General features: G+C 47.3%; 1 protein-coding gene and 1 pseudogene across 1 annotated transcript in view; one reads left to right on the plus strand and one right to left on the minus strand.

The window, feature by feature from the left end:
- LOC140397295 (probable E3 ubiquitin-protein ligase HECTD4) overlaps positions 1–27,503 on the minus strand; it is a 561,188-nt gene that overhangs the window by 306,040 nt on the left and 227,645 nt on the right. Inside the window, 2 exon segments of the mRNA XM_072486148.1 lie at positions 15,259–15,404; positions 27,051–27,283. Coding sequence (XP_072342249.1) covers positions 15,259–15,404; positions 27,051–27,283 — 379 coding nt within the window.
- LOC140430906 (U2 spliceosomal RNA) lies at positions 17,310–17,487 on the plus strand (annotated as a pseudogene).

Below are 27,503 nucleotides of genomic sequence, written 5' to 3' on the forward strand. Positions count from 1 at the left end.
TTGGCTTTCAGCTCCAACCACTCTGCTTGTTGAGCTGACTGCCACTCAAAGGCAGTGGACTTTTTCACCAGGTGTCTGAGGGCCGTGGTGTGTGAGGCCAGGTTTGGGATAAACTTGCCCAAAAAGTTTACCATGCCTAGGAAGCGCAGCACCGCCTTCTTGTCTTCAGGGGTCTTCATGGCTTCGATGGCCTTGACCTTATCTGTGTCCGGGCGCACACCCTGCTGAGATATCTGGTCACCTAAGAACTTAAGTGTTGACATGCCAAAGCAACACTTGGCCCTGTTCAGCTAGAGGCCATTGGCATGGACACGGCGGAATACCTGCTGGAGACGAAAGATGTACTCTTCGGGAGTCGTGGACCATATGATAACGTCGTCCACATACACACAAACTCGTTCCATGCCCTCCATCATCTGCTCCATGATTCTACGGAAGATCTCCGATGCTGAGACAATGCCGAACGGCATACGATTATCGCAGTACCTGCCAAATGGGGTGTTGAAGGTGCAGAGCCTTCTGCTGGACTCATCCAGCTGGATTTGCTAGAATCCATGTGACGCATCTAACTTTGTGAAAAACCGGGCGTGTGCCATCTCACTTGTGAGTTCCTCCCGCTTCGGGATGGGGTAGTGTTCCCGCATTATATTCTGGTTGAGATTCTTGCGATCAATGTAGATGTGCAGCTCCCCCAAAGGCTTTTTTACACATACAATCGAGCTGACCCAGCCAGTCGGTTCTGTAACTTAGGAAATGTTGCCCTGGTCCTGAAGATCCTTTAGCTGTGCCTTAAGGCGCTCCTTCAGTGGAGCCGGGACCTGGTGTGGTGCGTGGACCACAGGCGTGGCATCAGGCCGTAGCAGGATTTTGTACTGATATGGCAGAGTGCCCATCCCGTCAAACACACCCAGGCACTGAGCGAGGATGTCATCAATGCTGGCTTGAAGATCCACGTTGGGGGAGGTCATTGTGTAGACCCGCAGCACAAGGTTTAGCTGCTTGCATGCATGTGCGCCGAGCAGGGAGGCCCTGTCTGGCTTGACAATTTCAAACCATAGCATTGCATGAATGCTCCTGTTGGGGACGAGCAGATGGCAGGATCCCAGTGCTGTGATGGTATTGCCGTTATAGTCCAGGAGCTGGCAGGCTGCTGGAAGGAGTTTGGGTGGCTTCTTGATGCGGTTGAAATCTGCCTGTGAAAGGAGATTGGCAGAAGCACCCGTGTCCAGCTTGAACTGGATAGAGCATTGATTTACTTGCATCACCGCACGCCATCCGTCTGCAAAATCCACAGGGAAGTTGGGCAGGCTTCGTGATGATGTCGGTGAGGCATGTCCACGTGTGGTCATGATGCTCCAGGCAATCGTCCTCTGGATCCGTTGTACTGCCAGGATCAGAATCCTGTAACCCTTGTTGTACACTCCGAACGCGCCTGCGTTGGAATTGGGAGCGCTGGCCCTTGACTGGTGGAGCAGACCTGCACAAGGCTCCATAGTGTCCAGGCATTTCGCAATTTAAACATCGCCTGCCTCTTGCAAGGCAGTGTTTCTTTAAGTGGGCGGTGCCACAGTTCGGGCACGTCATGACGTTGTTACGCTCCGTGCGTCGTCGCACATACGCAGTGCGGTCGGCAGACGTTCGCACCTGCGCAGTGTGGTAACCGGAGCTACGTTATCCCATTCACATCGTGCATGCGTGGGGCTCCGGGAAGAGCGCGTGAAATGGCCGCTTTCATCAATGCCGAGCCGCTGCATCCGGCCGATGGCCTGCACACACTGCCTCGTGGGAGGCAAGTTTCTCATTTTCAGCCAATTTGTATTGGGAATACCGATTTTTGGCATGCTCGTGCACTGTACATGTTTCAATCACGACTGACAGGGTCATATGCTTGATTTTTAAAAGCTGCTCTCTCAGAGGATCAGAGTGCACTCCAAAAACGATTTGGTCTCTGATCATGGAGTCAGCCATATCACCAAAGTTGCAGGACAGCGTTAGTAGACGGAGGTTAGTTAAGAAGAACAAAGAAAAATTACAGCACAGGAACAGACCCTTCAACCCTCCAAGCCTGCGCCGATCCAGATCCTCTATCTAAAACTGTCGCCTATTTTCTAAGGGTCTGTATCCCTCTGCTCCCTGCCCATTCATGTATCTGTCTAGATACATCTAAAATGAAGCTATCGTGTCCGCCTCTACCACCTCCGCCGGCAATGCGTTCCAGGCACCCACCACCCTCTGCGTAAAGAACTTTCCTTGCATATCTCCCTTAAACTTTTCCCCTCGCACCTTGAACTCGTGACCCCTAGTAATCGAGTCCCCCACTCTGGGGAAAAAACCTCTTGCTATCCACCCTGTCTATACCTCTCATGATTTTGTAGACCTCAATGAGGTCCCCCCTCAACCTCCGCCTTTCTAATAAAAATAATCCTAATCTACTCAACCTCTCTTCATAGCTAGAGCCCTCCATACCAGGCAACATCCTGGTGAACCTCCTCTGCACCTTCTCCAAAGCATCCATATCCTTTTGGTAATGTGACGACCAGAACTGTACGCAGTATTCCAAATGTGGCCGAACCAAAGTCTTTTACAACTGTAACATGACCTACCAACTCTTGTACTCAATACCCCTTCCGATGAAGGAAAGCATGCCGTATGCCTTCTTGACCACTATCGACCTGCGCAGCCACCTTCAGGGTACAATGGACCTGAACACCTAGATCGCTCTGTACATCAATTCTCCCCAGGGCTTTTTCGTTCACCGTACAGTTCGCTCTTGAATTGGATCTTCCAAAATGCATCACCTCGCATTTGCCCGGATTGAACTCCATCTGCCATTTCTCCGCCCAACTCTCCAATCTTTCTATGTTCTGCTGTATTCTCTGACAGTCGCCTTCACTATCTGCTGCTCCACCAATCTTAGTGTCATCTGCAAACTTGCTGATCAGACCACCTATACCTTTCTCCAGATCATTTATGTATATCACAAACAACAGTGGTCCCAGCACAGATCCCTGTGGAACACCACTGGTCACAGTTCTCCATTTTGAGAAACTCCCTTCCACTACTACTCTGTCTCCTGTTGCCCAGCCAGTTCTTTATCCATCTAGCTAGTACACCCTGGACCCCATGAGACTTCATTTTCTCCATCAGCTTACCATGGGGAACCTTATCAAATGCCTTACTGAAGTCCATGTATATGATATCTACAGCCCTTCCCTCATCAATCAACTTTATCACTTCCTCAAAGAATTCTATTAAGTTGCTAAGACATGACCTTCCCTGCACAAAACCATGTTGCCTATCACTGATAAGCCCATTTTCTTCCAAGTGGGAATAGATCCTATCCCTCAGTATCTTCTCCAGCAGCTTCCCTACCACTGATGTCAGGCTCACCGGTCTATAATTATCTGGATTATCCCTGCTACCCTTCTTAAACAAGGGGACATCAGCAATTCTCCAGTCCTCCGTTACCTCACCTGTGTTCAAGGATGCTGCAAAGATATCTGTTAAGGCCCCAGCTGTTTCCCCTCTCACTTCCCTCAGTAACCTGGGATAGATCCCATCCGGACCTGGGGACTTGCCCACCTTAATGCCTTTTAGAATACCCAACACATCGTCCCTCCTTATGCCAACTTGACCTAGAGTAATCAAACATCTATCCCTAACCTTAACATCCGTCATGTCCCTCTCAGCCTCATGTTCGCGTAACAGCCTCCCCGAACAGGCGCCGGAATGTGGCGACTAGGGGCTTTTCACAGTAACTTCATTTGAAGCCTACTTGTGACAATAAGCGATTTTCATTTTCATTTCCTCGGTGAACACCGATGCAAAGTACTGTTTAAGAATCTCACCCATTTTCTGACTCTACGCACAACTTTCCTCCTTTGTCCTTGAGTGGGCCAACGCTTTCTCTAGTGACCCTCTTGCTCCTTATATATGAATAAAAGGCTTTGGGATTTTCCTTAACCCTGTTTGCTAAAGATATTTCATGACCCCTTTTAGCACTCTTGATTCCTCGTTTCAGATTGGTTCTACATTCCCGATATTCTTCCAAAGCTTTGTCTGTCTTCAGTCGCCTAGACCTGATGTATGCTTCCTTTTTCCTCTGAGCTACTCTCACAATTTCACCTGTCATCCATGGTTCCCTAATCTTGCCATTTCTATTCCTCATTTTCACAGGGACATGTCTGTCCTGCACTCTAATCAACCTTTCCTTAAAAGACTCCCACATTTCAAATGTGGATTTATCCTCAAACAGCTGCTCCCAATCCACATTCCCCAGCTCCTCCCGAATTTTGGTATAGTTGGCCTTCCCCCACTTTAGCACTCTTCCTTTAAGACTCCTTCCCGAGTTCAACTATTTACATACTGCTCTAGAAATCCCTCCTGGATGCTCCATCTAGACCTCTGACACTAAGTGTATCCCAGTCAATGTTGGGAAAATTAAAATCTCCTATAACCACCTCCCTGTTGCTCCTACATCTTTCCATAATCTGTTTACATATTTGTACCTCTATCTCACGCTCGCTGTTGGGAGGTCTGTAGTACAGCCCGAACATTGTTACCGCCCTTCCTATTTCTGAGCTCTGCCAATATCGCCTCACGGCTCCATAGTGCCCTCCTTCAGCACAGCTGTGATATCCTCTCGGACCAGTAATGCAACTCCTTCACCCCTTTTACCTCCCTCTCTATCCTGCTTGAAGCATCAATATCCTGGGATATTTAGTTGCCAATCATGCCCTTCCCTCAACCAAGTCTCAGTAATAGCAATAACATCATACTCCCAGGTACTAATCCAAGCCCTAAGTTCATCTGCCTTACCTACTATACTTCTTGCATTAAAACAAATGCAGCTCAGACCACCAGTCCCTTTGCGCTCATCATCTGCTCCCTGCCTACTCTTCCCCTTAATCACGCCGACTTCATGATCTAGTTCCTTACAGGCTTTAGTTACTACCTCCTTCCTGTCCACTAACCTCCTCATTTGGTTCCCACCCCCTGCCACATTAATTTAAACCCTCCTCAACAGCCTTAGCAAAAGCACCCCCAAGGACATTGGTTCCAGTCCGGCCCAGGTGTAAACCGTCCAATTTGTAGTAGTCCCACCTCCCCCAGAACCGATCCCAGTGTCCCAAAAATCTGAACCCCTCCCTCCTGCACCATCTCTCAAGCCACGCATTCATCCTGTCTATTCTTTCATTTCTACTTTGACTACCAGGTGGCACTGGTACCAATCCTGAGATTACTACCTCTGAGGTCTGACTTTTTAAACTTGGCTCCGAACTCCCTAAATTCTGCTTGTAGGACCTCATCCCATTTTTTAACCTATATCATTGGTGCCTATATGCACCACGACAACTGGCTGTTCACCCTCCCTCTTCAGAATGTTCTGCAGCCGATCGGAGACATCCCTGACCCGTGCACCTGGGAGGCAACATACCATTCGGGAGTCTCGTTTTCGACCACAGAACCGCCTATCTATTCACCTTACAATTGAATCACCTATGACTATAGCCCTTCCACCCTTTTTCCTGCCCTTCTGTACAGTAGAGCCAGCCACGGTGCCATGAACCTGGCTACTGCTGCCTTCCCCTAGTGAGCCATCTCCCCCAACAGTATCCAAAACGGTATACCTGTTTTGGAGGGAGATGACCGCAGGGGACACCTGCACTGTCTTCCTACCTTTTCTCTGCCTTTTGGTCACCCATTCCCTTTCTCCCTCAGCAATGCTAATCTGTGGTGTGACCAATTCGCTAAACGTGCTATCCACGACCTCCTCAGCACCGTGGATGCTCCAAAGTGAGTCCATCCGCAGCTCCAGAGCCATCATGCGGTCTAACAAGAGCTACAGCTGGACACACCTCCCACACGTGAAGGAGCCAGGGACATAAGCCACGTCCCTGAGCTCCCACATTGAGCAAGAGGAGCATAACACGAGTCTGAGATCTCCTGCCATTTTTAATCTTAAGCTTAACTTAGTCCAACTATAATATTAAATAATAAAGGAAAAAAAAAAGAAATTGTTACCAATCACACAATAAAAACAAAAAACAGAAATAGAAAAACCCTACCTTATCAACACACCTCGGGGAAAAGAAAAACTACTTACCAGTCACCAGCCAATCACTTACCTGCTGGCTGTGACGTCACGGTTCAACTTCTTTCTACTGCTACCTGCCCTCGATTCTCCCTCTTGATCTTTACTCGGCTAGGATCCTTACAGTGATTGTTGAAGGACGAGTTGAAAGATTCATCTTTACCTTGTAGGCGCTGTTTGAATTTATAGCGCTCGAAGATTTCATTGGTGTCCACTTCACAATGACTATCAAACTTGTCCAGGTGGATCTGAAACTTTGTCTTGTCCTGGCCTTCGGTGAAGTTAAACGAGTTGAAGAGTTGGATGGGTTGATCCCCCGCAGTTGGGAGGAGTAGCGCGATCTTTCTTGTATCAGACGCACCCTCGAGGTCTGAGGCTTCGATGTACAGCAGAAACCTTTGCTTGAAAGTCCGCCAGTTGGCACTGAGATTGCCAGAGGTCCACAGCTGTTGAGGAGCCTGGATCTTCTCCATGGTGCCGGGATACATTTGCTGGTCGTCACGGAACAGATTGAGTTAAACCACCTAGGGATAGCAGTCTTTTGGTACCATGTCGTGTTAAGCACACTGGGATAACACTGGGCTGCAACTGGATGCAGCTTTAACTGAAAGATACTTCAGACCTTTAAGTTAGTTCGATCTGATTTATTGAATCTGTCACGCAGTTAGCAAAGTTCTCTGTGAATTCCACTCTCTGCTAACCTAAGTGTGATTACTCTGTAAAAGCAGGAGAGGAGCCAGAGAGTTAAAAGTGCGGGAGAGGAGCGGGAGATTTAAAAGCAGGAGAGGGGCCAGAGAGTTAAAAGCGCGGAAGAGGAGCGGGAGATTTAAAAGTGAGAGAGGAGCCGGAGATTTAAAAGCGGGAGAGGAGCCGGAGATTTAAAAGCGCGGGAGAGGAGCCACCCCCTCTAACCCAAGGGGATGAGTGAATATCAGGTCTCTTTCTTTCTTTTTCTTGTTTTATCCGCAAGTTATCTAGAGGGGCTGTCAGGGAAGGCAGTGCAATGTTCCTCCTGCAGAATGTTTGAGGTGAGGTACACCGTCAGTGTCCCTGCTGATTTCACCTGTGGGAAGTGCACCCATCTCTAGCTCCTCAAAAGCTGTGTTAGGGAACTGGAGCTGGAGCAACTTCCGATCATTTGGGAAGCAGAGGTGGTCATAGATAGAAGCTTCAGGGATGTAGTTACTCTGAAGAATGAAGATAGATGGGTGATGGTGAGAGGGGCTGGGAGGAAGCAGTCAGTACAGGGATTCCTTGTGGTCATTCCTCTTAGTAACAAGTATACCGCTTTGGATACTGGCTGGGGGGGTGGGGGGGGAAACTGACCAGGGGTAAGCCATGGGGTACAGGTCTCTGGCACAGAGTCCGTCCCTGTTGCTCAGAAGGGAAGTGGGGAAGAGGAGTAGAGCATTAGTTATTGGGGACTCCATAGTGAGGGGGACAGATAGGAGATTCTGTGGGAACGAGAGAGACTCGCGGTTGGTGTGTTGCCTCCCAGGTGCCAGGGTCCGTGATGTCTCGGATCGTGTTTTCGGGATCCTGAAGGGGGAGGGGGAGCAGCCCAAGTCGTGGACCACATAGGCACCAACGGCATAGGTAGGAAAAGGGATAAGGATGCAAGGCAGGTATTCAGGGAGGTAGGGTGGAATCTTAGAGCTAGAATAAACAGAGTTATTATCTCTGGATTGTTACCCGTGCCACGTGCTAGCGAGACGAGGAATAGGGAGAGAGAACAGTTGAACACGTGGCTACAGGGATGGTGCAGGAGGGAGGGATTCAGATACCTGGATAATTGGGGCTCATTCTGGGGTAGGTGGGACCTCTACAAATGGGACGGTCTACACCTGAACCAGCGGGGTACTAATATCCTGGGGGGGAAATTTGCTAATACTCTTCGGGAGGGTTCAAACTAATTCAGCAGGGGGATGGGAACCTGAATTGTAGCTCCAGTGTACAGGAGGTTGAGAGTAGTGAGGTCATGAGTAAGGTTTCAAGGTTGCAGGAGTGTACCGGCAGGAAGGAAGGTGGTTTGAAGTGTGTCTACTTCAACGGCAGGAGCATCCGGGTGAACTTGCAACATGGGTTGGTACCTGGGACTTCGATGTTGTGGCCATTTCGGAGACATGGATAGAGCAGGGACAGGAATGGTTGTTGCAGGTTCCAGGGTTGAGATGTTTCGGTAAGCTCAGAGAAGGTGGTAAAAGAGGGGGAGGTGTGGCATTGTTAGTCAAGGACAGTATTACGGTGGCAGAAAGGACGTTTGATGAGGACTCGTCTACTGAGGTAGTATGGGCTGAGGTTAGAAACAGGAGAGATCACCCTGTTGGGAGTTCTCTATAGGCCTCTGAAAAGTTCCAGAGATGTAGAGGAAAGGATTGCAAAGATGATTCTGGATTGGAGCGAAAGTAACAGGGTAGCTGTTATGGGGACTTTAACTTTCCAAATATCGACTGGAAACGCGATAGTTCGAGTCCTTTAGGTGGGTCAGTTTTTGTCCAATGTGTGCAGGAGGGTTTCCTGAAACAGTATGTAGATAGGCCAACAAGAGGCGAGGCCACATTGGATTTGGTACTGGGTAATGAACCAGGCTAGGTGTTAGATTTGGAGGTAGGTGAGCACTTTGGTGATAGTGACCACAATTCGGTTACGGTTACTTTAGCGATGGAAAGGGATAGGTATATACCGCAGGGCAAGAGTTATATCTGGGGGAAAGGCAATTATGATGCAATTAGGCAAGACTTAGGATGCATAGGATGGGGAAGGAAACTGCAGGGGATGGGCACAATTGAAAAATTGGAGCTTGTTCAAGGAACAGCTACTGCGTGTCCTTGATAAGTATGTGCCTGTCAGGCAGGGAGAAAGTGGTCGAGCAAAGGAACCGTAGTTTATTCACTTGTCAAGAGGAAGAAGGAGGCTTATGTAAAGATGAGACGTGAAGGTTCAGTTAGGGCGCTTGAGAGTTACAAATAAGCCAGGAAGGACCTAAAGAGAGAGCTAAGAAGAGTGAGGAGTGGACAGGAGAAGACCTTGGCAGGTAGGATCAAGGAAAACCCTAAAGCTTTCTATAGGTATGTCAGGAATAAAAGAATGACTAGGGTAAGAGTAGGGCCAGTCAAGGACAGTAGTGGGAAGTTGTGCTTGGAGTCCGAGGAGATAGGAGAGGTGCTAAATGAATATTTTTTGTCAGTATTTACACAGGAAAAAGACAATGTTGTCGAGGAGAATACTGAGATACAGGCTACTACACTAGATGGGATTGAGGTTCATAAGGAGGAGGTGTTAGCAATTCTGAAAAGTGTGAAAATAGATAAGTCCCCTGGGCCGGATGGGATTTATCTGAGGATTCTCTGGGAAGCTAGGGAGGAGATTGCATAGCTTTTGGCCTTGATCTTTATGTCGTCATTGTCTACAGGAATAATGCCAGAAGACTGGAGGATAGCAAATGTTTTCCCCTTGTTCAAGAAGGGGAGTAGAGACAACCCCGGTAACTATAGACCAATGAGCCTTACTTCTGTTGTGGGCAAAGTCTTGGAAAGAATTATAAGTAGGATTTATAATCATCCAGAAAGGAATAATTTGATTAGGGATAGTCAACACGGTTTTGTGAAGGGTAGGTCGTGCCTCACAAACCTTATTGAGTTCTTTGAAAAGGTGACCAAACAGGTGGACGAGGATAAAGCTGTTGATATGGTGTGTATGGGTTTCAGTAAAGCGTTTGATAAGGTTCCCCACGGTAGGCTATTGCAGAAAATACGGAGGCATGGGATTGAGGGTGATTTAGCGGTTTGGATCAGAAATTGGCTAGCTGGAAGAAGACAGAGGGTGGTGGTTGATGGGAAATGTTCACACACTAGTGGTGTACCACAAGGATCTGCTTTGGGGCCACTGCTGTTTGTTATTTTTATAAATGACCTGGAGGAGGGCGTAGAAGGATGGGTGAGTAAATTTGCGGATGACACAAAAGTCGGTGGAGTTGCGGACAGTGCGAAAGGATGTTGCAGGTTACAGAGGGACATAGATAAGCTGCAGCACTGGGCTGAGAGGTGGCAAATGGAGTTTAATGCAGAAAAGTGTGAGGTGATTCATTTTGGAAGGAGTAACAGAAATACAGAGTACTGGGCTAATGGTAAGATACTTGGTAGTGTGGATGAGCAGAGATCTCGGTGTCCATATACATAGATCCCTGAAAGTTGCCACCCACGTTGATAGGGTTGTTAAGAAGGCGTACGGTGTGTTAGCTTTTATTGGTCGAGGGATTGAGTTTCGGAGCCATGAGGTCATGTTGCAGCTGTACAAAACTCTGGCGCGGCCGCATTTGGAGTATTGCGTGCAGTTTTGGTCACCGTATTATAGGAAGGATGTGGAAGCATTGGAAAGGGTGCAGAGGAGATTTACCAGGATGTTGCCTGGTATGGAGGGAAGATCTTAAGAGGAAAGGCTGAGGGACTTGAGGCTGTTTTCGTTGGAGAAGAAGGTTAAGAGGTGACTTAATAGAGGCATACAAGATGATTAGAGGTTTAAATAGGGTGGACAGCGAGAGCCTTTTTCCTTGGATGGTGATGGCTAGCACGAGGGTTGAATAAACTCGGATTGTTTTCACTGGAACGACGGAGGTTGAGGGGCGACCTGATAGAGGTCTACAAAATTATGAGGGGCATAGACAGAGTGGATAGTCAGAGGCTTTTCCCCAGGGTAGGTGGGTTAATTACTAGGGGACATAGGTTTAAGGTGAGAGGGGCAAGGTTTAGAGTAGATGTACGAGGCAAGTTTTTTTACACAGAGGGTAGTGGGTGCCTGGAACCCGCTACCGGAGGAGGTGGTGGAAGCAGGGACGATAGTGACATTTAAGGGGCATCTTGACAAATACATGAATAGGATGGGAATAGAGGGAAACGGACCCAGGAAGTGTAGAAGATTGTATTTTAGTCGGGCAGCATGGTCGGCATGGGCTTGGAGGGCCGACGGGTCTGTTCCTGTGCTGTACATTTCCTTGTTCTTTGAGGGGACATAGCTTCAAATTGAGGGGAGATAGATATAGGACAGATGTCAGAAGTAGATTCTTTACTCATAGGGGTATGGAATGCCCTGCCTGCAACAGGGATTTGAGGCTGTTTTCGTTAGGGAGAAGAAGGTTAAGAGGTGACTTAATTGAGGCATACAAGATGATCAGAGGATTGGATAGGGTGGACAGTGAGAGCCTTTTTCCTCGGATGGTGATGTCTAGCACGAGGGGACATAGCTTTAAATTGAGGGGAGATAGATATAGGACAGATGTCACAGGTAGGTTCTTTACTCCGTGAGTAGTAAGGGCGTGGAATGCCCTGCCTGCAACAGTAGTGGACTCACCAACACTAAGGACATTCAAATGGTCATTGGATAGACATATGGACAATAAGGGAATAGTGTAGATGTGCTTTAGAGTGGTTTCACAGGTCGGCGCAACATCGAGGGCCGAAGGGCCTGTACTGCGCTGTAATGTTCTATGTTCTAGTAGTGGACTCGCCAACATTAAGGGCATTTAAATGGTCATTGGATAAACATATGGATGATAATGGAATAGTGTAGATGGGCTTTAGATTGGTTTCACAGGTCGGCGCAACATCGCGGGCCGAAGGGCCTGTACTGCGCTGCAATGTTTTATTGTCTATTGTCTGTCTGACTGAACCAGACTAGTCTTAGCCACGTGCTGGAGGTGTTATGTGATATATACACCCTGACTCACTCTGTAGATGACCCCAGTGGAAAGAGACGGAGTGCGAGTGCCTCGTGCCTTTTATAGTGGGAAACCACCCCCAAGTGTTCTGCCTGCTGATTGGTTATGTCCTGTTCTCTGTGTTTATTAGCTGCCTATCATGACAGTAATCAGCAGGAGGTTTCCTGCTAATTACCTGAAGCCATGAGACTTCATGGGGTCCAGAGTCGACGTTGAGGACTACCAGGGCAACTCTCTCCCGACTGTATACCACTGTGCCACCACCTCTGCTGGTCTGTCCTGCTGGTGAGACATACCCAGGAATGGTGACCGTGGTGTCTGGGATATTGTTTGTATGGTATGATTCTGTGAGTATGACTGTGTGAGGCTGTGCTTAACTAGTCTGTGCGACAGTTCTCCCAAATTTGACACAGGCCCCCAGGTGTTCGGAGGACTTTGCAGGGCCGGGTTTCCAATTGTCATTTCCGGTGCCTGGTTCGATGCCGGGTGGTCCGTACGGTTTCATTCCTTTTTTGTGTTTTCGTAGCGGTTGAATACAACAGTGGTTTGCTAGGCCATTCCAAAGGGCATTTAAGAATCAACCACATGGAAGCTGCCCACCCAACGAACCAACACCCATCTTTCCTCCTGTTGGACTCACAACAGTGAATAGGGGGCAGGGGTCCTGAGATGAGACCCCTTAAAACCAGATAGCTAGGATACCACTAGACTAGCTCTGCATAAGTTAGTTTATTGAGGATTGAAACTAATCATAGAAAGTATATCCAGTAAACATTATTAACCATTAAACATGTATTCTTAGAACATAGCAGTAACAAGCATTTAAACTCTTGCTAATAGTGGTCGCAATGTAGGATGGGATTTCAGCTAGCTAACCTGACCACATTCCTAAGACAGGCAGAATCAGACAGAAATAATAATGTGGTCAGCAACAACACAGCCAGCTCAATAAGCAGTTTTTATCAGCAGCTCCAGCATCCTGCGCTCAGACAGACAATGGTATGACCAGGAACACGGAGATAAGGGAAATGGGAGTACGGGAGAACAAGAGACAGCGGATGCGAGGGTCTTGCAAAACAACAGATGGCCAGGGAACAGGATGGGACTAAATCACGAGTTGATCACGCAGTCACCATGCCACCTAAAGTAAAATTGATTAGCCAAGGTAAAATCTACAACTACATGGATTGGATAGAGTCCAAATGGAGTGGGCTACTGATTTTTGGCTATTGTATAACTTGAAACCTAAAGCAATGTAAAGAAGAGTGGTTTTAGCATTTATTCAAATCACTCTCCCTTGTACACTGAATCAAGCTTGGAAAGTAAAGCTGTCTTAACCAGAGTTGCTGTCTCCGTGAGTCTTCTGTATTTAGCTGAACCGCAATTAGGTGGGGAAATCCCCCACATAAAAGCAAGCTCTATACTCAGTCTCTGAAAATGCTCCGACAAACAGCACTCACCAGCGGTCTTTTGCTTGTCCTATTCCTTCCCTGACCTTTCTTCCGGAATTTCAACATTCCACCGATTCATAAGAACTCCCACACCTGCTCATCCTAAAAGTACCCGAGACTGGGCAGAAAGAAAGACTCTATCTAGCAGGAGCCACCCAACGTGTGATCTCCACCTACATGTCGCCACCGTAAGTTTCCGACTCTGGGGCTCTTATCTGCCCAGATAAACGCCAATATTAATTTGTTGACTGTAATAAAAAAATGTTTTGGGTAGAAAAATACCATTGGGATACATTAAATTAAGAGTAGCGAGACCCGATGTTCCTTTCCCTCCCGGTGTATTCCCCTCCACCCCTCCGATGACCCCAATGTTATCACCAGAGGTTCAAAGGCCATCGAAAAGGGTAATGGAGTAAGGGCGGCACTGTCTCGTGCTTCTTCCTAACAGAAAATATTCAAAGGAGGTCATATTTGTGTGGATGTTGGCTTTCTGTGCAATGTACATCAGGCGAACCCAGGAGGAGAATTTGGAGCCAAATCAGAATTTATCATAAATCTCTCACGAGATGTCGGATATTGGCTGGTAACAATCTACCTGTGATGAAGCCGGTCTGGTCCTCCAATATTATAGTTGGGAGACAGGGTTCCATCTGGGTTGCCAGGACTTCAGTCAATCGTGTAACATCAGTGTTAAGGGGTGAAATGGATCGTTTAGACCCACACTTTGCTGTGTCCTTACCATCTTTAAGGAGCACAGAGATTGGGGCTTGGGCAAGGATCGGGTGTAGTGATTCCCTAGACAGTGAATCATTGAAGATGTCCAATAATAAGGGTATTAGTTGCTCTGAAAACTTCTTATAAAATTCTGATGGAAGCAGTCAGGACTGTGGGCGTTGCCAGATTGCAGCCAACCGATACATTTCCATATTTCTTCTGGGCTTAAGAGATACCAGTTCCCGTTTGGCAGATATAATTGAACCCTGGAAAGTGTGAGGTGACACACTTTGGAAGGAGTAATTTGATAAGGAAGTATTCAATGAATGGCCTGGCACTGGGAAGTTCCGAGGGACAAAGGGACCTTGGTGTGTTTGTCCATAGATCTCAAGGCACAAGGGCAGGTCAATAAGGTGGTGAAAAATATAAGGGACACATGCCTTTATCAATCAAGGCATAGATTACAAAACCAGAGGTCATGTTGGACTTGCATAGAACTTTGGTGAGGTCACAGCTGGAGTACTGTGTGCAGTTCTGGTCAGCACATTACAGGAAGGATGTGATTGCAATGGAGGGAGTGCAGAGGCGATTCACCAGGATGTCGCCTTGATTGGAACATTTAGTTATATATCGGCTTCGGTTGTTTTTGCTGGAGTACAGAAAACGGCGGGGAGACCTGATCGAGGTGTGTAAGAGTATGCGGGGCATGGACAGGGTGGATAGGGAGATGTTCCCCTTAGTTGAAAGGTCAGTTACGAGGGGACAGAAGTTCAAGGTGAGGGGCAGGAGGTTTAAATTTCCATCCGATTATCAGGCCTCCATTCTTATGACAGGTCTCCCACAGCATGCACCAGGTGAGCAGAATCTTCCAGAGGAGTTCAGGTGAGTGCACCACTCAAGGGCAAGAAGGCTACACCTGGGCACTTCCCCCTGGCACTGCCCAGGCAGTGAAGTGGGTTAGGGTAGGTCCTATTTTTAATATTTTGTATCAGGACAGGTCATCCCACCAGCGTTACACCATGGGACCCACCCCTTCACATTTTTGTGGCTATCGGCTGAATGATAGGGTGCAGAAATTATCTTTCTGGGCCTACATCGACAAACCTCCTTTCCAAAATTCAAAGAGTTGCACAGTGCGCAGTGGGATTACATTCCTAATCTCAGTTTTCAGTATTAAATTAAGTATCCAGCAGGATGATTCGAAGAACATCGATACTTGTCACTGAATCAGATTTTAACACCGAAGTAATTTTATAACAATATGCCATGCTGAGTTATTCACTTACCTAATAGCCAAACACACCTCCCTCTGAATCTCTTTGCCTATTTCATCGACAGGAGTCTTTAAAAGTTGCCAGAGCAGTAGTTCAGACCGACGCACAATCTCACGGTTTCGCTCTGTTTGCGGGTTGAAGAAAAATTTGAATATTACCTACAAACAAAAAATTGGAGTACCATTATAAATCAGAGCCCAGTTATTACTTCATTAAATAGCCCAGTTATTACTTCATTTTTTAATTCCATTTCCTAAAAGACCGTATAAATTTTCAGCTAAAATATATATTGCAATGTATCCTTCAGTATGCACTCCCTCCATAATACATGGTCATGCTAAAAAAGGTGCACATGTCTGTGCATGATTCCATCATCTCTTCCTACTATAAAATTCCTATCTTCACACCTTTAATGAAATAAACTAAACACATTCTTATACTGTAATTATATTCATTTGGCAGTGAAGACACTACATTGCCACCACTTTCTATCTCCTTTAATGTAGGGACACATAAGCGGCACAATGGCGCAGTAGTTAGCAGGGCTGCCTTATCCGCCAGGGACCCAGGTTCGATTCCCACCTGGGGTGACTGAGTGGAGTTTGCATTTTTTCCCCAGTGTCTGTGTGGGTTTCCGCCGGGTGCTCTGGTTTCCTCCCGCTGTCACATAAATGTGTAGGTTAGGTGGATTGGACATGCTAAATTGCCCCTTAGAGTGAGGTTACAGGGCGGGGTAGGCTTCAATGAAGTTACTGTGAAAAGCCCCTAGTCGCCACATTCTGCCGCCTGTTCGGGGAGGCTGGTGCGGGAATTGAACCCATGCTGCTGGCCTTGGTCTGCATTACAAGTCAGCTGTTTAGCCCACTGTGCAAAACCAGCCCTGTGGATCTCAACTCCATTTAATTATGTTGCTTTCAGGTGTGAATTAGTCAATAGCTTTCATTTAAAAGCTAATCAGGATTATTACTGAAATGAGTTAATGTTATTTCTTGATGGTTGAAGAAGTTTCACTCTTTGGCATGTTCATAGGTTGAATAGTGTTTGCCTAATAATCAACCACAGAAGGGGAAAGGAGCTGAGCCATCATCTGCAGGTCTGGGATCAAGAAAGATCTGACACCCCATAGAATGTAAACGAAACAAGGATGAGCGGAGCAGGCAGACATGTTGCTGTTAATGGGGTAGAATGAGACAGTTGAAGTAGTCTCTGAACCCTTGTTCTGTAGGAATGTCCTGATTATTTGGGAGTATCTAAATGGTGATGGGTCGATGATTCAGAAGAGTGCAGTATTTTAATATATATTTAATTTATTGCTTCATTACCATCCTTATGCTCTAGTTGAATGAATGAAATGAAAATCACTTATTGTCACAAGTAGGCTTCAAATGAAGTTACTGTGAAAAGCCCCTAGTCGCCACATTCTGGCACCTGTTCGGGGAGGCTGGTACGGGAATTGAACCCGCGCTATTGGCCTTGGTCTGCATTACAAGTCAGCTGTTTAGCCCACTGTGCAAAACCAGCCCTGTGGATCTCAACTCCATTTACTCAACTTTTTTTCATATCCCATTACAGTCTTACCCAACCAAATCTACTGTTCGAAATCAAAAATCTATTTCAAGTCCACAACAAGAATAGTGTACACAGCTCTGGTCACCACATTATAGGAAGAATGTGATTGCACTGGAGAGAGTGCAGAGGAGTGTTATGTTTGGTTCCTTGTAGGGCAGCACGGTGGCGCAGTGGTTAGCACTGGGACCCGGGTTAGAATCCCAGCCCTGGGTCACTGTCCGTGTGGAGTTTGCACATTCTCCCCGTATCTGCGTGAGTTTCATCCCCACAACCCAAAGATGTGCTGGTTAGGTGGATGGGCCATGCTAAAATTGCCCCTTAATCGGAAAATAAATAATTGGGTACTCTAAATTTATTTTTTAAAATGTTTGGTTCCTTGTACTTTATGAAGTAACTCATCAAACACATCAATATGTCCAAACCAGGATCCTTTTATTGTGTCTCATGTGGTAAGATAGCGATCTGATACAGAGCACGTTATCATGGAGTCTTGTATCGCTTCTCGGCGTTTTGGCTAAGATCAAGTGTAGTATCTGCTCTGCCTTTTGGCCAAGATCATAAAATCATAGAATTTACTCTTGGGGACCATGAATTGGATTCAATTTGAATTGGAGTTGGTTTTTGAAGCAGGCAAGGAGCTGGATTAGAGGTTTTGCTCCCTGTCCACACTCTGATCTCTGGCTTTGTAACTCAGAAAATGTAAATAAAAGTCATGGAGCCTTGCTACTCCTGTGGAACTTACACCTAGCACTGAGAAATTACATGTATGCCTTATTACCCTCTCAATCTTCTTCTGAAGATGGCCAGATGCCATCTATCCGGGTCCCAGGTCACATGACCTTGGTCTGGAGACTGCATGGTGTGTCTGTACAGCCACCTGCTGGTTGGAGGTCACACACCATCCATCTATGCTTTAATAATAATTATTATCACAAGTAGGCTTACATTAACACTGCAATTAAGTTACTGTAAAAATCCTCTGGTTGTCCCCCTCTCGAACAGGTATACCCCTTTGGATACTGTCGGGGGGGATAGCCTATCAGGGGAAAACAGCAGCAGCCAGAGCAGTGGCACCACGGCTGGCTCTGATGTTCAGAAGGGAGGGTCAAAGCGCAGAAGAGCAATAGTAATAGGGGACTCTATAGTCAGGGGCACAGATAGGTGCTTCTGTGGACGTGAAAGAGACTCCAGGATGGTATGTTGCCTCCCTGGTGCCAGGGTCCAGGATGTCTCCGAACGGGTAGAGGGAATCCTGAAGGGGGAGGGCAAACAGGCAGAGGTCGTTGTACATATTGGTACTAACGACATAGGCAGGAAGGGGCATGAGGTCCTGCAGCAGGAGTTCAGGGAGCTAGGCAGAAAGTTAAAAGACAGGACCTCGAGGGTTGTAATCTCGGGATTACTCCCTGTGCCACGTGCCAGTGAGGCTTGAAATAGGAAGATAGAGCAGCTAAACACGTGGCTAAACAGCTGGTGTAGGAGGGAGGGTTTCCGTTATCTGGACCACTGGGAGCTCTTCCGGGGCAGGTGTGACCTATATGAGAAGGACGGGTTGCATCTAAACCGGAGAGGCATAAATATCCTGGCCGCGAGGTTTGCTAGTGTCACACGGGAGGGTTTAAACTAGTATGGCAGGGGGGTGGGCACGGGAGCAATAGGTCAGAAGGTGAGAGCATTGAGGGAGAACTAGGGAATAGGGACAGTGGGGCTCTGAGGCAGAGCAGACAGGGAGAAGTTGCTGAACACAGCGGGTCTGGTGGCCTGAAGTGCATATGTTTTAATGCAAGAAGTATTACGGGTAAGGCAGATGAACTTAAGAGCTTGGATTAGTACTTGGAACTATGATGTTGTTGCCATTACAGAGACCTGGTTGAGGGAAAGGCAGGATTCGCAGCTAAACGTTCCAGGATTTAGATGTTTCAGGCTGGATAGAGGGGGATGTAAAAGGCAGTCACAATGTTGGGGGTTTACTACAGGCCTCCCAACAGCCAGCGGGAGATAGAGGAGCAGATACGTAAACAGATTTTGGAAAAGAATAAAAACAACAGGGTTGTGGTGATGGGAGACTTCAACTTCCCCAATATTGACTGGGACTCACTAAGTGCCAGGGGCTTAGACGGGGCAGAGTTTGTAAGGAGCATCCAGGAGGGCTTCTTAAAACAATATGTAGACAGTCCAACTAGGGAAGGGGCGGTACTGGACCTGGTATTGGGGAATGGGCCCGGCCTGGTGGTAGATGATTCAGTAGGGGAGCATTTCGGGAACAGTGACCACAATTCAGTAAGTTTTAAAGTACTGGTGGACAAGGATAAGAGTGGTCCTAGGATGAATGTGCTAAATTGGGGGAAGGCTAATTATAACAATATTAGGCGGGAACTGAAGAACATAGATTGGGGGCGGATGTTTGAGGGCAAATCAACATCTGACATGTGGGAGGCTTTCAAGTGTCAGTTGAAAGGAATTCAGGACCGGCATGTTCCTGTCAGGAAGAAGGATAAATACGGCAATTTTCGGGAACCTTGCATAACGAGAGATATTGTAGGCCTCGTCAAAAAGAAAAAGGAGGCATTTGTCAGGGCTAAAAGGCTGGGAACAGATGAAGCCTGCGTGGAATATAAGGAAAGTAGGAAGGAACTTAAGCAAGGAGTCAGGAGGGCTAGACGGGGTCACGAAAAGTCATTGGCAAATAGGGTTAAGGAAAATCCCAAGGCTTTTTACATGTACATAAAAAGCAAGAGGGTAGCCAGGGAAAGGGTTGGCCCACTGAAGAATAGGCAAAGGAATCTGTGTGTGGAGCCAGAGGAAATGGGCGAGGTACTAAATGAATACTTTGCATCAGCATTCACCAAAGAGAAGAAATTGGTAGATGTTGAGTCTGGAGAAGGGTGTGTAGATAGCCTGGGTCACATTGAGATCCAAAAAGACGAGGTGTTGGGTGTCTTAAAAAATATTAAGGTAGATAGGTCCCCAGGGCCTGATGGGATCTACCCCAGAATACTGAAGGAGGCTGGAGAGGAAATTGCTGAGGCCTTGACAGAAATCTTTGGATCCTCACTGTCTTCAGGTGATGTCCCGGAGGACTGGAGAATAGCCAATGTTGTTCCTCTGTTTAAGAAGGGTAGCAAGGATAATCCAGGGAACTACAGGCCGGTGAGCCTGACTTCAGTGGTAGGGAAATTACTGGAGAGAATTCTTCGAGACAGGATCTACTCCCATTTGGAAGCAAATGGACGTATTAGTGAGAGGCAGCATAGTTTTGTGAAGGGGAGGTCGTGTCTCACTAACTTGATAGAGTTTTTCGAGAAGGTCACTAAGATGATTGATGCAGGTAGGGCAGTGGATGTTGTCTATATGGACTTCAGTAAGGCCTTTGACAAGGTCCCTCATGGTAGACTAGTACAAAAGGTGAAGTCACACGGGATCAGGGGTGAGCTGGCAAGGTGGATACAGAACTGGCTAGGTCATAGAAGGCAGAGAGTAGCAATGGAAGGATGCTTTTCTAATTGGAGGGCTGTGACCAGTGGTGTTCCACAGGGATCAGTGCTGGGACCTTTGCTCTTTGCAGTATATATAAATGATTTGGAGGAAAATGTAACTGGTCTGATTAGTAAGTTTGCAGACAACACAAAGGTTGGTGGAATTGCGGATAGCGATGAGGACTGTCAGAGGATACAGCAGGATTTAGATTGTTTGGAGACTTGGGCGGAGAGATGGCAGATGGAGTTTAATCCGGATAAATGTGAGGTAATGCATTTTGGAAGGTCTAATGCAGGTAGGGAATATACATTGAATGGTAGAACCCTCAAGAGTATTGAAAGTCAAAGAGATTAGGAGTATATGTCCACAGGTCACTGAAAGGGGCAACACAGGTGGAGAAGGTAGTCAAGAAGGCATACGACATGCTTGCCTTCATTGGCCGGGGCATTGAGTATAAGAATTGGCAAGTCATGTTGCAGCTGTATAGAACCTTAGTTAGGCCACACTTGGAGTATAGTGTTCAATTCTGGTCGCCACACTACCAGAAGGATGTGGAGGCTTTAGAGAGGGTGCAGAAATGATTTACCAGAATGTTGCCTGGTATGGAGGGCATTAGCTATGAGGAGCGGTTGAATAAACTCGGTTTGTTCTCACTGGAACGAAGGAGGTTGAGGGGCGACCTGATAGAGGTCTACAAAATTATGAGGGGCATAGACAGAGTGGATAGTCAGAGGCTTTTCACCGGGTTAGAGGGGTCAATTACTAGGGGGCATAGGTTTAAGGTGAGAGGGGCAAGGTTTAGAGTAGATGTACGAGGCAAGTTTTTTTACGCAGAGGGTAGTGGGTGCCTGGAACTCGCTACCGGAGGAGGTGGTGGAAGCAGGGACGATAGTGACATTTAAGGGGCATCTTGACAAATACATGAATAGGATGGGAATAGAGGGATACGGACCCAGGAAGTGTAGAAGATTGTAGTTTAGTCGGGCAGCATGGTCGGCACGGGCTTGGAGGGCCGAAGGGCCTGTTCCTGTGCTGCACATTTCTTTGTTCTTTGTCACACTCCGGCGCCTGTTCAGGTACACCGAGGAAGAATTCAGAATGTCCAAATTACCTAATAGCACGTCTTTCAAAACTTGTGGGAGGAAACCGGAGGGAAGTGAGAAACATCCCGAAGATTTTTCAATGCACCGAATGGACTGCACAATGGCCTCAGGCAAGTCAAAGGGCGGGGCTGTTTGCCTCCTCATCAACACCTCCTGATGCTCGGAAGTCGTGTCCTTAGCGTGCCACTGCTCACCAGACCTAGAATACCTAACCGTCAAGTGTCGCCCCTTCTACCTCCCACGTGAATTCACCTCTGTTCACAGAAGTCTACATCCCGCCCCAGGCGGTAGTGAAGAAAGCACTTGACGAACTACATACCACCATGAATGAAATGAAATGCAACTCCATCAACATATCTCCTGCCCCACCAGAGGTGCAAACACCCTGGACCACTGCTACATGAGCATCAAAGGTGCCTACCGCTCCACTCCCCGATCACACTTTGGCAAATCCCACCAAAGTCGGTAATCCTACTTCCGGCTTACAAACCGCATCTCAAGCGTGCTGAGCCAGTCAATAAAACCGTGCAGTGCTCGTCCGAGGAATCTGAGGACATCCGTCGCAACTGCTTGGAGACTGTGGACTGGTCCATATTCAAGGCCGCGGCAGCTAACCTGGATGAGTCCGCAAACACCGTCACAGATTTCATCACTAAGTGTGTCGAGGACTGTGTACCAATAAGACAACATGGGTATTCCCCAATCGGAAAGCCTGGCTCAACCAAAGGGTTCACTCCCTACTGAAGTTCCAGACGGAGGTTTTCAAGTCTGACGTACCTGTAAGAAATCCAGGTACGACGTACGGAACGCCATCAGGGATGCAAAAAAACAATATCACATCAAACTAGAGTCCCAATGGGGACACGGTGGCGCAGTGGGTTAGCCCCACTGACTCACGGCGCCAGGTTCAAACCCGGCTCTGGGTCACTGTCCGTGTGGAGTTTGCACATTCTCCGTGTTTGCGTGGGTTTCACCCCCACAACCCAAAAGATGTGCAAGCTGGGTGGATTGGCCATGCTAAATCATTCCTTAATTGGAAAAATGAATTGGGTATTCTAAATTTAAAAAAAATCAAAAAAACTAGAGTCCCAGGCCAACGACAGTAGCCCACGGCGACTTTGGCAGGGCCTAGACAAGATCACAGCTATAAAGCAACGCCAGGTGGAATGTCTGGGGCTGGAGCATCCCTACCCAATGATCTGAACAAGTTCTAGGCTCGCTTTGAGCAGTCAGCCAATGCATCAGTGCCACTTGTCCCAACAGCCCTGGACACACCCATACCCACTATGGGAAGAGCTGCCTTCTTGAAAGTGAATCCGTGGAAAGCGATGGGCCCCGACGGAGTCCCTGGGCGAGCACTCAGAGCCTGCGCAGGCCAGCTGGCGAGTGTATTCGCAGATATCTTCAACACCTCACTCCTCCGCTCGGAGGTCCCCATCTCCTTAAAGACGAGCATAATGCCAGTACCAAAGAACAAGGTAGCCTGCCTCAACGACCACTGACCGGTGGCCCTGACGTCTGTTATCATGAAATGCTTCGAGCGGCCAGTCATGAGACAGACCACTACCAGCCTCCCAGACGGTCTCGACCCACTACAGTTTGCCTATCACCGCAACCGGTCCACAGCATATGCTATCTCCCTGGCTCTACAATCAACACTCGGACACCTCGACAACAAGGACACAGATGTAAGACTGCTGTTCATCGACTACAGCTCCATCCTCAACACCATTATGCCGACAAGACTAATAACCAAACTCTGCAATTTTGGACTTGATCCCTCCTCCCTGTGCAGCTGGATCCTCGACTTCCTCACCAACAGACCGCAATCGGTCAGGATAGGCAACAGCACCTCCTCCACAATAGTCCTCAACACTGGGGCCCCCCGCAAGAATGTGTGCTCAGTCCTCTATTGTCCTCCCTATACACACATGACTGTGTGGCAAGATTTAACTCCAACCCAATCTGAAAGTTTGGGGATGACAAGATTATGGTGGGGCATTATCTCAAACAACGACGAATCAGACTACAGGATGGAGATAAATCACTTGGTTGCATGGTGTACCGAAAACAACCTCTCTCTAAATGTTGGAAAGACCAAGGAACTGATCATCAACTTCAAGATGCGCAGCATGACACACATTCCCGTCCACATCAATGGCTCCGAAGTGGAGATGGTCGATAGCTTTAAGTTCCTGGGGGTCACCATCACCAACAGTCTGTCCTGGTCCACTCACATTGATGCAACAGTCAAGAAAGCCCAACAATGCCTCTGCTTCCTGCGGAAGCTAAAGAAATTTGGCATGTCTGCATCGACGCTCACAAACGTCTACAGGTGTGCGATAGAGCATCCTATCCAGCTGCATCACAGCCTGGTATGACAACTGCTCGGTCCAAGATCGCAATAAACCGCAGAGTGTGGTGAACTCAGCCCAACGCATCACACAAGCTTGCCACCCCCACATTGATTCTGTATACACCTCCCGTTGCCTCAGGAAGACAGACAGCATTATCAGAGACCCCTCCCACCCAGGCATTGCCTTCTTCCAGACCCTTCCATCGGGCAGAAGGTGCAGAAGTCTGAAAACCCGCACATCCAAACATAGGAACAGCTTCTTCCCCACAGCTACAAGACTCCTTAACAACTCCCCCTCGGACTGATCTGTTCCCTGTAAGAACACTATTCACGACGCCCTATGCTGCTCTTGCTCATGTGTTTGCTTTGTTTGGCCCCTTGTTCCGCACTGTAACCAATCACTGTTTGTCGATGTTCTCTGTTGATCATTCTTTTTGTCGACGACGTACGTACTGAGTACGTTCCCCCGGCCGCAGAAAAGTACTTTCACTGTACTTCGGTACATGTGACAATAAATCAAATCACCATCATCGATATCTCGTTATTCATCAAAGTGAGCACCAATAATCTGTGCTGGGGAGTCAAGACCATTGTCGGTAACTTCAGTCACAATGGCAGCCATCATCTCAACGCCAACAGCATCACTGAGGTGTAGGCCCACCCACCAGGGAAACTGCTACTGTGAACTGGGCCCCACCCCGGCCATCTTCGACTGCCTCATCCGACCAAAGTATCTTAACTTAACTTGGCTCCATGTAACCAAAGTTTAACCAGGACCTTCCAGCAAAATAACAGGTCATACACATCAGGATCTAATAGTTATGGGTTGGACATCCGGATTAAAAATGAGTGTCACCAGAGCCTGCGAAAACGCAGCTGCTCCTGTGCTCACATCACATGACCCCCCCTCCCCCCGCATAACGGGTTTATGTAGATGGATTTCATTCTGTATGTGGCTTGAGGACATATTTATTTTACAACTTGAAGAATTAATCACATCTTGAGACCCTCCTTCAATTAATCCCAGCCCAGTCACCACTTCATCCTAAACCTACACTTGTGCTCAACGCCCAAGTGCAACACCACAGAAGTCTGAATGGTAATATGTTCTTTCAAAAGTCTGTGCTCATTGGTGCTGCAAACTCCCCCATTATGGATGGGGTAGCCTATTAGCACTGATACAAAAGTTCAGCCAGTGCAGAGATGCCCAGAAAGGAGGGGAGACCTGGTGAGGTGTACCCTGCCTCACATGGGTGACATTGTTTGCTGAATAAAAAGACTTTTAAGCAGCTCATTGGACTCCTCACTTTACGAAACTGCCAAAGAGGGTGAATTGGTGCTGTTGGCGTGCTTCCTGTTCACCTGTGACACCTTACCGAAAAAATCTTTTTTGAGTGAACTAAGGTACAGAGTTCTTGCTGTGGTGCTTTTAGATTTATTGTCATGTGTACAGAGGTGAATTGAAAAGTAGTGTTCTGCGTACAGTCCAGACAGATCATTCCTTACATGAAAAGTATAGGACATACGATAAATACACAATGTAAATACATAGACATTGGGTCAAACATTGGGAGTATAGAGTTGCAACAGTATAGAAGATGTGTTGAGAGATCAGTTTGGCCCATAAAAGGGTCGTTCAGGAGTCTGGTACCAGCAGGGAAGAAGCTGTTTTTTCAGAGCCTGTGCGGGCATGGAAGGCAAGCGCCGGGCTGAGTCTTTTCTGCCAGCTTGTGGAGTGCGTATGCTTGGACAGGTCCGGGGCCTGATGTTCCTGCGGTACTGGATGCAGCATCATTTGACCAACTTCCGCCGAGGATCATGCAATATTTCTGACTGTTGCCGTTGTTTCGCGATGTGATTTGCTGCGGCAGAGTGGTACATCAGGGAGCCGCTCTCGAGTTTGATGCTGCCCTGTTGGAACTTTGTTCTGATTCTGTGCATTTTGTTGCCTGGACTGTTCTGCGACCAGTTCATTGGAGGTTGTGCTACAGTACAACTGCCCGAGAGCTGACGGTTGCCTGCGGCTGATAGTTGACGACAAGTGGCATTCACGGGCTGCATGCAATGGATGCAGGCGTGGTGTGCGTTAATGATTTCTGTTGCCGTTGCCGTTGCTTTGGCTGGGTGTTCTAAGCGGGAATGCTGGTCCTGTGGTGGCATGCGAGGGATCCTGCTGTATATTTTTTTGTTTAAAATGTGGTGTAACTGTGTAAAATATACAGAAAGAACTTCGGGGCAACAATTCCCTTGGCTCTTCAGAGAACGCTGTAGGTCCTCTCTTTCAATGCTGCTGCTGTGCAGGATGTTCGGGTTCTACAGGTCGTAGGGCGGGCGTTGCCTGCTGCAACCCCGCCTCACCTGGTCCCCCTGTGGCTGGAAGGGCAGCCACGCCAATTGATAGGTCAGATGCTGTGACGCACGCCATCCCCCCAACTTACTTAAAAAAACAAATTACTTCCCAGAGACAAAAAGTCACACTGATGGCATTTTAAGCTGAAAAAAATGATTTTTGTACTCGAGAGCAGTTTAGTATTTTGGTTTCATGTAGGAACTGCTGAATAGAATTTGCTTTTGTATATTAGTTAATATGGAACAGTGCAAATAAGATAAGGATGTCGATCTCATAACATTGAGTCACATAGTTCATGCAAGTGCTGCAAGAAATGTAACCAAGTTAATCAGCAACTGATCTCCAAGTCTAACAGGTACATCAGCAACAGATTGAAGTGACTGAAGTCTAAGTTAAACTGCTTCAAAAACTGGTAGTTCTGTGGCCAGCATAAAACCAATGTATGCCATTTTGTTGCTTCTCTCTGCAGCCTTGTGCAGATAAACATTTCAGTGCAACATGGGTAGCACTGTAGCATAGTGGATAGCACAATTGCTTCACAGCTCCAGGGTCCCAGGTTCGATTCCCGGCTTGCGTCACTGTCTGTGCGGAGTCTGCACGTTCTTCCCGTGTGTGCGTGGGTTTCCTCCGGGGGCTCCGGTTTCCTCCCACAGTCCAAAGATGTGCAGGTTAGGTGGATTGGCCATGATAAATTGCCCTTAGTGTCCAAAATTGCCCTTAGTGTTGGGTGGGGTTACTGGGGATGGGGTGGAAGTGTGTACTTGGGTAGGGTGCTCTTTCCAAGAGCCGGTGCAGACTCGATTGGCCTCCTTCTGCACTGTAAATTCTATGAACACTTGCAAGGTAAATCTTTTAACTAATGCTGCATATTCCCAAGTCTCCATTTTGCATCAAAACAAAGTTGTCTTTAGAAACAAGGTCAAAATGTAAATGCACTGGGTCACTGTACCTGAAAAACAATAAGGATACAGCGTACAATGCACGTGTCCTTGTTTGCCATGGCCTTCTCCATGATGTCGCAGATACTGCTGAGGTGTTGTGTTTCAATAGGGTGTTGTTTTCCCAGGAAGTTTGAGATTGGTAAATTTGCACTGGCATTCAACAAATTGAGCTGATGAATGCACATCGCTCCCACATGATGCAGGAGTTGGTTAATGACATCACTGGTTGACACGGATCCATCTAAAACATAGCACACAGCCAATAAGAATAAAAAAGCAATTACCTCTAAATCTCACACAATGCACAAATATAAAACTAAATTTGCTGTAAATAATTTCTGGATCCAATATTGGGGTGTCAGCTTCCTTCAAATATTGCTGCTGTATGTCATCATCAATTTGAGTGGTCAACAAAAGTTCAATATAAAAGATATTGATATTTGGTGATTTTCCCAGAAAAA

The sequence above is a fragment of the Scyliorhinus torazame genome, chromosome 1, assembly GCF_047496885.1.
Source record: "Scyliorhinus torazame isolate Kashiwa2021f chromosome 1, sScyTor2.1, whole genome shotgun sequence".
Classification (NCBI taxonomy): domain Eukaryota; kingdom Metazoa; phylum Chordata; class Chondrichthyes; order Carcharhiniformes; family Scyliorhinidae; genus Scyliorhinus; species Scyliorhinus torazame.